At 47.3% G+C, this 12,604-nt stretch overlaps 1 protein-coding gene across 2 annotated transcripts in view; it reads left to right on the forward strand.

The window, feature by feature from the left end:
* The first annotated feature begins 2,678 nt into the window (after window positions 1–2,678).
* FHL1 (four and a half LIM domains 1) overlaps window positions 2,679–12,604 on the forward strand; it is a 28,959-nt gene continuing 19,033 nt past the window's right edge. Inside the window, exon 1 of one of the 2 annotated variants that reach the window (XM_033072677.2) lies at window positions 2,679–3,000. In XM_033072677.2, coding sequence (XP_032928568.1) covers window positions 2,865–3,000 — 136 coding nt within the window. In that variant the 5' untranslated portion in view covers window positions 2,679–2,864. Of the gene's footprint in view, window positions 3,001–3,038; window positions 3,142–12,604 lie in introns of those variants that run through there. The other variant, XM_033072678.2, reaches the window with a different exon arrangement.

Consider the following 12,604-nt stretch of genomic DNA (forward strand, 5'->3'; position numbering starts at 1 on the left):
AGGTGTCCTGCCCTCGAGTTTCTTGGAGAGCACTTGGCTGTAGAGCAGCCTCTCCACACCCTCTGCAAGCTTTACCATCTCCAAATAAAGTTTCCTAGCAGTTAGATTTGAGTGAGTAATTCAACCAACTCAGTTTTAAGTGCTTCTGCTTATAGTTCATTTTGTTTGGATAACTAGTCAAGGATGTATTGGATCATTGGAGTCCTTCTTTTTTAGATTTATTTACTGTGTTTGCCAAAAATCAATTTGCAGGGTAATTGATTATCTTCCTTAGCAAGCACTGGTGGTAGCAGGGCATTGACTCAGAGTTGACTCAGTCCTTTGCAACGAGTTGTGTCATTCTTGCACTTTATTCTTATTTAATCCAATGCTTTGGCAGAGATTTTTATAGTGCTCTACCATATCTGTAATGTGGCAGTGCCCCAGTGCCTGTTCCTTGACTCTTGCTATGTGCTGTTCTTGCTCTCTAAATCATCCAGTGCTCTTTTCCAAACAGAATAAAGCTGCTGCTGTGATAAGTGCAAGCTTTAGAGTGCTTACATTCTTCTCTGTCAGGTATACTGGTCATTTTAAGGTCTGATTTAAGGTCTGATCCTGCACACTCTCACTTTCTGGCAGGAGCAGCCACACTGAAGATGGGATAAAGCACTTGCTCTGTGCCACGTGCCTTTGCAGACCTTTATTCTGCTTTTTTTTTTCCTCTCCTGGATGTGGCATTGTGCACATGGGGCTGGATAGTGAATCCAACAGGGATCTAGAGGATGCAGCAATTGCAGGATGAGGCTTTGATCTGCAATCCAGTACGAGCAATGAATGACTCAACAGCCTATTCTGCTGTAACCAGTGAGAGCCACATTAAATAAATGAATTTATTATTTAGCTGCTGCTCTCTTAAGCTGACATGCTGCCTAGGAGTTGCTTTTGATGGGAGCTGTTGTTTAGGATTTGACCATGAAATCTCTAGTTTGTGTTGTATGTGGAAGGCATCTGATACTTTATATAAGAGGCAGAGGATCCTGCTAGCAGCCTGATGACATTCCCTGCAGTATGGGATGCTTGCTGGGCTGCAGGTGCCTCTTGTCAGGCACTTATCAGAGCACTTGTGCTTCTCCAGGATGCATCAGCTGATTGGGATCTCCCAAGATGCAACTGCAGAAGAGCAGGATTGGTCCCTAAATACTCCTGTGGGGGCTCTGCAGGGACTCCTTCAGATACCCCTGGAGCAGTGCCCTTCCCACTCCTCTCTCCCATTTCTGTTTATGGCCAGAGACAGGAGAACACCTCCTTTTGAAAGGAAAACCCCACAGGAGCTGCCTGCAGGATAGTTTTTGCTGGTGATGTTCTCTTACTGTGCAACACCTGACTTATTTTTGTATCCTCACACTCTGCAACTCTGGTTTCTCCTGGAGCTCTTGGCTTGATTTATTGACTGGGAATGCTCTGCCTGAATGTCCCATCCTTGATGTGTCTCAGCTCTGCAATTTCTCATGAATCCTGGAGCTCTGCAGCTGCAAACAGGTAACAAACATCACACCTCAGGGGCAGGGGGGTTCTGCTAATGTTCTTCCAGGTCTGATGGTTGGTTACAGCCATTAGAGAAAAGTTCTTGCTAGTGCTGAGTTTTGTGCTTGCTGGGAAAGCTGTTGGAAAAATTAGCTGGAAATGGGTATTTGGATTCCTTAGAAAATCAAGTGTAAACTTCAGTCCATAGTGATAAATGATGTTGGTGTTTCACATCTGTGTTTTATGCATGCCTGAAGTTGTTCTTGGCAAGTGGTGGCAGTCTGAGCCTTGAAGCTCAGGGTAGCCCAGTGTTCTTGTCCCTGCTAGGGATGTTGTTAATATGGATGATGCAGTGTTGGAGGAATCTGTGGGACTTACCTGTTGAATGAACAGAGACACAGAAAAATATGAATGTTTTTATAAAGAGGGTGTGTTTGCTCTTACACAATGTTTGTGTTCTGCTAACAAAGAGAAATTCCTTGGCCCAAGTATAATGGTCTGCTTTCCAGGGATAAGGATGCTGTGTCCAGCACACCTACCAGCCTCTGCTGCCATTAGTCAGGAGCTCTGTGCTGGCTCTCCAAGGCACCACAAAAGCCTGTTTGTAGAGCAAGAGCTCCAACAAAAGCACCTCTTGTTAAAAAACAATCTTAGTTACTTGCTGGGCCATGTGTCCAACAGCAGAAGAATGGAAGAAAGTGGGATAAGGTCAGAAGAATATAAAAAGAATAAGGGATGGAGAAAAGAAAATATTGTGAGATTTTTTTGGTGTGGTGCAGCACAGGCAGGCAGATTTATTTAAAACAGGAATGAATTGCTACCTGACAGTACTTTCTTCATGTCTGCTTTGAAGAAAATGCTGCTCTTATGGCACAACTTTTTCTGTACTCTCTTCAGTTGGGTCCCCTCCCTCCCTGCTGATTTCTCACTTGAAATACATCCCTGCTGTTCGTTTTGTGTCCCACAAACTCTGTTATGAACCTGAAGGTGATGCATAACTGAGCTTCCAGGAAAGGCTTTAGCAATGAGAGAAGGTCCTTAGGACCAGGTATCCCCCTGCAAAGATTTTGTGCCTCATTTTCCTTGTCTGGGAGCGCAGCCACCGGCACTTTTCGGGCAGGGAGGTTGTTCCCATCCCAGCCTGCTGCACTCCACGGTTCCCATGGCAGCGCTGTGCTGTTGTGACCCTCGGAACAAAGTTCTGGCAGAATCACAAGCTGGGGTTTTCCCCCATGGATGCTGCGGTGACCCTGGGAGGAGCTCCCACCTCCAGCTGCTCGCTGGGCAGGATCTGAGCTCTGGGCTGGACCAACTCTTTTTTTTTTTTTTTTTTTTTTTTTTTTTTTTTTTTTTTTTTTGCCATGCACCTCCCTGCTATAAGTGTGGAAGCCGCGTCTCTCGCTCCGGACATCCCGGCCCAAAGCGCTGCCGTGTCCGTCCCGCAGCGCTCGCTCCATCCCTTCCTCCGCCCCGCAGCTCCCGGAGAGCCGGCACACAGTGAGCACAGCCTCCCTTCCCTCTCTTCCTCCCGAGCATCCTCTCCCCCAGCAGGGCACGGAGCGTTTCAGCACCCCACGCTTCGCAGATATTTGGATTTCAGGGCTTTTCTCTGCCTTGCGGTTGCGCTGCCGGAGAAGGGTTTGTGAGAGCAGGGATGGGAGTGGGGAGCCTGGGGGTGTGTAAGGTGCTTCTGAAACTCTCTCCAGCAAGAAATTTCTCCGTGGTTTGCAGAGTTAACCTCAGAAAATGCTTGTTTTGGAAATGAGATTTATCTACATTATTGCTTCTGATTTCTCCTGTATCCTCTTTTTCTGATAGGCGTTTTCCCCCCTGGAAAGTGGTTGTTTTGAAAGTACCGGCAGACACCGGGGTACAAATCCAACTTTTCTCTTTGCTTTCAGGCTGAACTGGTGCTTGGGGAGCATTTGCAGTGGTACTGAGTTGTGTAAGAGCTGTCAGCTCTGTGCTTTCCTGGGCAGCTGATCAGATGTGCCTCTTTGAGGATTTAATGAGTGCTGGGGAGGAAATATCTAAAGCAGAAGCTGTTTTGTGGGCTCTCAGGTGATGTGAGGAACAATCCTGGGAGCAGGCTGGCAGTAACAGAATTGAGGAATATGGAAATTCAAGCTTTTGCCTAATAATTATCATGTTTTCTTCTTTCTTCGTGTATTGTGGAATATCAGGCAGTTGCAGAGTTCCTGCAGCTGCACCCATGTGAGTGCAAACACCTTTAGCTTTGTACAAATGCTGCACCCCTGTATCAATATAGATTTGGGAAGTCATTTGCACGAGTTGTAACTCTTGTTGAAGTTGTATTTGCCCATGTGTTTGCAAGATGGGTGTTTCTGCCATTAATCTTTTCTTTAGTAATTGCTCAGAAGGTAAGTTAATGTATGGGGCTCTGGAGTAGTTTGTATTGTGTAAGCAGGAGCCCATCTGTGGTTGAGGATGGGATGTGACTGTTTTTTAAACTACTGAAATCTAGCACATGGAATGGGGAAAATTATAGAAACAATCCACCTACCTAATAGCCTATTACCCTGTTTTGAGAGGAAGAGTGTTTTTTTAAAAACAACAACAAAAAAACTTCCAAAAGGAAACTGATTAAATTCTTAAGCTATGATGTACAATGCAAATAGCTGATCAAGCAACCAAATATGGCTTTGAAACTTCAACTTTCTTTTGTAATGATAAAAGCACCCACGTACTTCAGTGACAACACCCTTTCCTTCTTTTTCCCAAACACAGCATTCTTGAATGCAAACCAGTTCCTAGTTTTTCCTTAAGGAGTTCAGTATATAAAAATTCCTTCTTGACTAATACGTGAGAGAAAAATGTGGGTAGGTGTTTCAGAGCTGGCACCACAAGTGCCAAAAACCCCAAACCCCTCCAGATGTCAGTGCAGCAGAAAGCCAGTTGCTCAGATTTTGGACTGTGGCTCTGAGGAATGAGTTCAGGGCTGGGATTTTACAGCTGGTTTCTGCCATGCACTGCTCTTCAGGAATTTTGGCTGGGGAAGATTTTTAGGATTGGACCCTTGAAGTGTTTCTAACAGAAATTATTCCCCTGGTGTGAGCAATGGCTTGTCTCCCTGTAGGCTGGTATAATTCTCTGCTTGGATGTAAACAATGGCAGCTGTTCAAAGGGAGGCAATGTTTAGGGTACTCAAACACTTGAAAATAAACACTCTCCTGCCTTGGCTGGCCTTTATTTCGGAAGCAGCCTTTCCATGGAACTGTATCCTGAATGGAAAATCCAGATACATGGTAGGAAGCAGCTGGGGGAGCCAGGTCAGCTCCCTGTCCATGTCCATGGGGAGGGGAGTGATGCTGTAGGATACACTTCATCTGGAATCTAAATCCTTGCCACATGAATATGGCTTGCAGTCCACACCCATTGCACTGGGATGTAACAAAAGCTTTAAGGAACTGACCTCCTTGCCCTCAAGAAGCAACTTACTTCCTTTTCTATCACAGAGTAGTTTTGTTAAAAGAGACCTTTAAAGGCCACTTAGTCCACAGGGACATCTTCATCTAGGGCTCTGAGCAACCTGGCCATGAAGACTTCCAGGGATGGGACATCTACCACCTCTCTGGGCAATCTGTGCCAGTGTTTTACTGGCTTTTCCAGTGTAAAAATGTCCTTCCTTGTGTCTAGTCTAAATCTAACCTGCTTCAGCTCAAAACCTTTGCCTTTGTCCTGTTGCAGAAGGCCCTGATAGAAAGTTTGTTCCCATCTTTGTTGTGAGCCCCCTTGAAGTACTGAAATCCCATAGGCAATAAAGCCTTCCCAGAGCCTTGTCCTCCTCAGGCTGAGCAATCCCAGCCCTGTCCTAAGGAGAGATGCTCCATCCCTCAGAGCACATCACCCTTGTCTCCTCTGGACCTCTCCATCAGCTCCCTGTGCCAGTTCCTGTGCTGGGACCCCAGGGCTGCCTGCAGCTCTGCAGGTGAGCTCTCACAAAATGGGGCAGAGGCAGATGTGAGACAGGAATAATACTGTCCCATCAACAGTACCCTGTGTGAATTATGTTCTTGTAAGTTTATTCATCATCACTGGGGGATTTGGATGGAAAATTCCTCTGATCTTTGCTGATGAGACAAGGATCACACCAGCCTGAGTTTAGCATTTCCCATTTTGTGGGGCTAAGCAGGCCCAGTGACATTAAATGCAACAAGAAAAGCCTCACCACCACCAATGTGCCAGGTTAGCTCAGGTTTTGGATTGGGTTTGATTTGATTGCTCCTAAATCAGAGCAGCTCCCTGGAGAGCCATGGGCAGGCTCGTGCTGGGCTTCCACAAGGGTCACACAGAGATGCAGGTGTGTGGAGAGCTGAGCCCAGCTGCCAATGCCTGCCTGTCACCCTCGTGGTCCCCAGCGAGAGGAATGTCGCACTGTCACCTTGTGCCCTGCTGTAGCAAAGGTAGCAAAGCTGACATTTCAGGTTCAATTCTGTACCTTGAGCAGGGTGGACTCACTTTTGCTTGAAAACATAATGGAAATTGTATCAATGCATCAAACCTTCCCAGAACTGACCAGCGGTTTCATTTAAAAATGCATTGAAAGTCAAAATACTACTGCTTGATTAATTGGGATCTCTTTTTATTTCATTTCTCTATTATAAAAATGCAGACAGGGAAAGTAACAAAGCAGAAATGTCTGAGATCAGTCATTTCATGTCTGATTTTGGCAGAGGAAGTGTGGGAGGAAGAAAGAGACTTCATATTTCATTTAGATACTCTGTTTGGAGAGAAGTTTCAAGCAGATGGTTCTGGCGACACTGGGACTCTAAAGAATTAAATGCTATTTAGATAAATGCATTTTTCCACTTCTGCAGGGTGGTTTTGGGGAGGAATGTGCCATATATTCTGGCTTCAGTTCTTTTGTCCTTGGGTCCAGTAAAATCCCTGTTTGCAACCACTTGCCTGGGTGTAGGACCAAGGGATTGGATCTTCCCTGGGGCTCAGAGACAGGACACAGCCCAGCCTGTTCCTCTCCCCAGTGTGCTTTAACTGGGATTTTCTGTACCTGAGCAGCCCAGAGCCAGCTCTGGGAATATCACCCCAGGTGGATTCTGGAGGAATGAATTGGAGCCAGGAGGGTGAGGCTGGTGTGTGATGAGCATTTCTCTTTGCAAAACCTCCCCAGGCCTGTAGGCAAAACTCTCCTATCAGAAATGGTTCATTTTACTGCTCTGAGTACTCCCTGCAAAGGCTTTGCTCTGCTCCAAGCTGCTGTTGGAAAGCCACAGAAAAATCCTTGAGATGGGGCTGTGCTTGCCCTCCCTGCAGCACACACCGAGGCAGGAGCTGACCCTTGATGCTTTCAGCGTGATTCAGGGATGTGCAGTGCCAAGAATGCTGCCAGAGCAAATCCCTCCTCTCTGAGAAAGAGAGCATGGTGTTTTCTGTGGGACAAAGGGATGGATGGATGGATGGAGTTTGTGTCCTATGGCAAGACAGGGCTAAAATTGCATTTAAGGCTTTGGAAAAAAAATCAAAGTAGGGCAAGGATTGCATTATTGCCATGCTGGAATGGTGCAGACAGAGTTGGAAACACTCTTTCAAAAAAAGCTGAACTAGAGTTCCCTGAAAGAAGTTGGAGAGCTAGGGCAGGGTTCCTGGCAGTTCCTGGAGCTGCAATCCAGGGTGGAAGGGCAGCTATTTTGTTGTGTGCCTGACTGGAAACTTTCAGGCAGAGTTACAATTTTGGTTTGGATGCTGTTAGGGAGTTGCATTATTTTTGTAAATAAGAAATTAAAACCCTCTTGACTTTGGACTGATGTTTGCAGAAGACCCACTTGTTCCACAGATGTGCCTCATAATTTTTCTGTTCCTTGAGGTGACCCCAGTGGTTGTGTTTGGGATGCATCCCTCCTGCAGAGCTGTCTGGGTATGAGCTGGCAGCCAAGGGCCATGAGCTGTGAGGACTGAAAGTGGGGGGACAGGACTGCATTTGTGACTTGGGGTCAAATACAGAATGCCCCTTGTCACCCAGACATCTAATGAGGAACAGGGCAAAACTATTCCTGCTGGGAAGAAGCACTGCAGGCAGCTTTGTGGTTTCCTTGTTTCTAATCGTTTTTCACCCCTGGAAAGGGGAAATGAGTAGAGTAGAAAAGAGGGGGCTAAAATCTGCCTCACAAGAGTCTGTCTCACCGGTATAGCTTGAGATTTAATAGTTTGGATCAAAACCTTTCAGAGCCAGATTTCCTGCGGAACTGCAGAGCTATGGTGAAGTGAATCTGTTCTATTTCTATTGTGGTGTGCATGGGGAGGTAAATAACAGGAAAAATAGCTAAAATGACTGAATGGAATAGAAAATTTTCTCTCCTAGAAATCCTCCCAGTTGTCTTCAAGACATAAGAGACCTTCATGTTTTAAGATGCTTTGACATATGGAGGAACTTCAAATCAAATACTGGCTGGCTCCAGTGGTGTCTGTCTGCTGAAATGATGGGTTTAAAAAGACCCCTGTTCACAAGAAACTGTGTGTGCTCTGTATGCCAAGGGACTCCTGCAGGGAGGCACAGTTGGTACAGGGATTTATAATCCACCTATTTTGCTTCAAGGTCCCTTTAGCACTGCAGTAGCTGTCCCAGAGTGTGAGGGTTCTTGTGTTACACCAGCTCTCAGCTGCAGAGGAGTTCAGAGCTTCTGGCAGAGCAAGAATTGCTCTTGCTGTTTTGCTTGGACTGAGCAAAAAATCCACTCAATCCTCCAAAGCTCTCTCATATGAACCAGAGAGCTGGACATGTCTTTCTTCTTGTGCTAAGAAAAACAGAAATGGTTCATCACACTAAAGCCGTGACTGGTCCAGCCCACAGTGGTTGTTAGTTGACTTTCCTGCAGGGAGTTGGCTCCCAGCTCTTCCTCAAAGCCTTCATATGGGAATATTCAATTTTCATGCACTTCCAGTGGTCCCTTAACCATGACAATACCCAAAATATAGCCCCCCACTGCTGGAAGATGCTGGGGTGGGAGAAAATAATGTCCTTTCTTTTAAAGAAATGCCCCAAGATGTGGGAACCATCTGGACTTGGCAGGCTGCTCCCAAGGCATTTGCTGTTTGTTTACCTTGGGACTGGCTGCCCCTGGCAGTTGTTACCATCAGCCTTTCTTATCTGTTCTTTTCTATAATAAACACTGGAGCAAAGGTTTGGAATTAGTCACTTCTGAGGCACTGCCTGCTTCCCTTTCCAGCTTCTGTCTTATCGTCTCGTTTTTGGACTCCTGAGCCTTTTCCACTTCATTCTGTGCCTCTTGGTTTTCCCCTCTTCTCATTGCACTGAGATAGCAAAGAGCTCTTTAAAATTCCTGGTAGGTGTGTCATCCCCAGGGCTGCACATCCCAGGGAACTGCTGCCTTGGGACAGCTGTGTGCACTCACAATGCTCTTGCTGTGTGCTGCAGAGATTTTTCTAGCTTGACTCACCACATCCAGTGGATGAGTCTGATGAGTTTCTGACTGATGCCTGCTCAGTTGAAGAGCTCACAGATGCAGTGTCAGGATCCTGAGAGCATTCCAGGGGCCTGGCACTGTGTCTTGCTCTCTGGTACAGCATTAACCACAGGGCAGTCAGTGGTTTGAGGGAATGCAAACACAGGTGTGTGGTCCTGATTGAGTAATTTGAGATAGTCATCTGGAGACTGAGTGGTTTTGCCTCCACCTTGAAATTCCCTGGTGATCTCTAAGCATGGTCCTGATGTGATCTTGCTTCTGACAGTACTGGAGAGGCACTTATGGACAGACCAGGGTGCAAGGATTTCCCTCTCTATCTGGTCTCATCTAATTTTACAAATACACAGAGCTATGTATTTCACTCCACACATGCAAACACAGTTTCCTGTCTACCCTTGCTCTTCCCACTAAAGCCAGTCATGCTTCCCCAGGGGACAGCCTGCCAGGTGAATGCCACTTGGTGTGCAACTTATTTCAGTGCTGCCTCTGGAAATGGCCAGGGTGACAGTGTGGGATCAGGATTGGAGAGCAGCCCACGTTCACCTCACAGCAGCACAAGGGCACCAGTGGGGATGCAAATCTGCCAAATTCTGGATTTGCTTTGGTGGGTGCTAGAACATGTCATCCACACCCTGCCATAATATTCCCTTCTCTCTTATGCCATTTTCACCTTAATGGTTTATAGCCAAAGGTGGAAACTTCAACTCTGGATCTGTCCCTGTGGTAGGGTGGATTTCTTGCAGTGGGTGAGGGACACACCATTCCTGTTTGGGGAAAGATTTGCTGATTTCTGGCTGGACAGGATTGCAAACAGCATCCCTGTGGTGACTCTGCTGTGCTGCAGAGGCTGTAGCCCTGGTTTGGGGTGGCAGGGGGCTGCCATAAAGGCTCACCCGTGGTGTGTGTGAGGGAAAGCAGTGCCTCACACCTCCTCTGCTCAGCTCCATGTCGAAGGCAGCTTTCCCCTTTCCCTCTGCCCATCTCCAGAGCTCTGCTGTGAGCACCTCCTGCCCTCCCAGCCTGTGCCGGGCTCTAGTGCGGGGAAAGCTCTGTGTGCTCCACCAGACACTGAACCAAACAACCAACACAGCTCTTATAAACCAAGGAGTAACTTGTTTTGGTTACCAGGGAGGTTGCCAAGTGCGGATTCAACCTGAAATAGCGATGAGCTCATCCCTGGAGCAGCGGCAGGAAAGGGAGCCAGCGCCAGGAATGCTGTCTGCTCCACCGGCACTGGGATGCTCTGGGAGCTGGTTTGCCAAACAGCTTTTGCCTTGTAAATGAGATCCTGCAGGGGACTGTGTGTGAAGCTGTCTGCTAAGACAGGGGTTTATAATTCCTGGAAGTATGGCAGTGATATTCCTCGTGGGGCTGTGGGCTGGAGAGCCTTGGGGGTGGCTTCAGATGCTGCAAGGGTGGCTTTCTCTGCCGTCCTCTCTATCCTGGAAACTTCCCCTGTGAAAGGACTGTGGGGAAACTGAGATGCTTGACTTGTAGGTAAGGGTTGGTTCTGAGCAGCAGGTTAGACAGGACAACTGACAGGTCAAGCCTCTCCCTGCTGCTGTTCCAGGGGCAGGAGCAAGGGCTTGGAAAAACCTCATCCCCTTCTGCAGTACCCCTGGGGCAGGAGATTGGAAATTTGGACTCGGGCATTATTTTGCCCTGAAGTGTCCCCAGTTCAAGAAGGTCAGGACTGGACTTTTGGAGCCACCTCCTGCCAGGGCACTGTGGGAGCAGAGATGTCATTTCTGAGGTGATGGAGGCTGGGGCTGGAGGGGGCTCTCATGGAGCATCAGCTGTGCCTGGGAAAGGCAGGATAAGGAGGCTGTGCTGCACTCACTCTCCTGGCAGCCCAGGAAGGGCTCTTGTATCCTCCTGCACCTTTCCCTGCTAGGACAGAGATGTTTCCAGATGCACTTCATTCAATAGACTCACATTTTCTGAAGTACAACTTTGAACTGAAAAGCTCTGTCTGTAGGAAGGAGTCCCTCTGCACCATGGTGCTGCAGGGGGGAGCTGACAAAGCTGTGGCAGTGGTCTCTGCTTGGGTTTTGCTCCCCATTGCTGAATTATCAAATACATGAAGTTGTGTAGAAATACATGAGAATATCACCTGGCAGTTGTCTTGATGAAGCAATGCATGAGCCCCTTACCAGAGGCCACTGACAGATTTCAGCAAATCTAATGAATGAAAAACAGCGAACAATTATCAACAGCACAAATGCAATAAAAGCTGAGCCCCCAAAAAATGATCTGTGAACCTACTCACATGATGAAAAAACGTGACCCTTTCTTTGGATTAACTTCATAGCTTTCTGAAACAAGGGATGGAGGTTGCATCTATAAAAAGAGATTGGTTTCAGCAGGGGTATTTTATATTTTGGAAGTCTTTTATTATAATTTTACAGTCATGAGAGATCTGTAAATTATGTGTTCTTGCAAGTCCCTTCCAGGGCTGTGGGTGGATTTTTTCCAGCTCCTTTCTGGAGCCATGTGGGAAATGCTTTGGTGACATGACCAAGCCCCTCAGCATCACAGGCAGCTCAGTGCCACCAGTGCATTCAGCCATCAGCTTCAGGGAGAGGCTTCAGCAAAGCCTGGCTCTTGGAGCAGTCTGGCATTTGAAGGACTGACAGCTGAGTGAGATGTGGGTGACACAGACATGAGTTCACCTTTTACAGCTGCAAGGTGGCAGAGCTCTGGGGTGCCTGGGCTGTCCCAGTGCCTGGGGTTGAGTCCATGTGGCCCTGCTGCACAGCACTGTGACCCCAAACTGCCCATGACTGAGCTGGGCAGGATGCTAAAAAACTGTAAAACAAATACCATGTGAAACATTTCATCTTCTGTTTTCAGCATGTCTTTGGAGATGAGACACTGCTTGTCTGATGTGAATTGTTTGCATGCAGTGTCTGACCTTGGGGTCACCTCTTTTCTGTGGGGTGCAGCACATTTGGGAGCAGCACAGGCATCCCTGCAGGTTCTCCCTGTATCCACCCCCAGTGTTTCACCCTCTTGGTACCAAGGTGTGTGTTTGCCTTTTGGGTGGATGACTAAACCCACTGCTGTTCCTTGCAGATCCAGGACCAAGCCTCACCTTGCTCAGCACTGGCACAAAGCAGGCAAGGCTTCCTAGCAGGCTTCCTTCTAGCACAGCTGAGAATTTGTCTCAAGGGGTGTAACTTCACCAAAGGGACAGCAGAGTCCTTGCAGGAAAAGCCCTCCAATGATTTGGAAACCTCATCCTTTCCCCATTTTCCTGCAGCATTCCCAGAGGGACACAGTGCTTGTGGGCTCATGAAATGTGGTTGCACAAGCTGGTTTCAAAAGAAAGCAAGCCACTGTTTCACATCTGGTTTAGCTTTTTGACAGTTTTCTCTGGCACTTGTGTGCAATTAGCACTGCTCTTCTGCCCCATGGAGCCCATCCTGTAATAGCTGGATGTGGGCAGTAGTTGCAGAGCTTGCAGTGATTCTATTGAGAGGAGCTGTTTCTCTTTGCAGACTGTGTTGCTCTTTGTCCCTGAATTTATTGTCTCTGCTACTTGAAAAAGAAAACAAAATAATTTTTTGGGCCTGAATCCAGCCCCAGAGCAGGGGATGGCTTAATCAAACACACAAACGCTTTTACCAATTCCAGTTGGT

This window comes from Catharus ustulatus, chromosome 14 (assembly GCF_009819885.2).
Source record: "Catharus ustulatus isolate bCatUst1 chromosome 14, bCatUst1.pri.v2, whole genome shotgun sequence".
NCBI classification, from domain to species: Eukaryota; Metazoa; Chordata; class Aves; order Passeriformes; family Turdidae; genus Catharus; species Catharus ustulatus.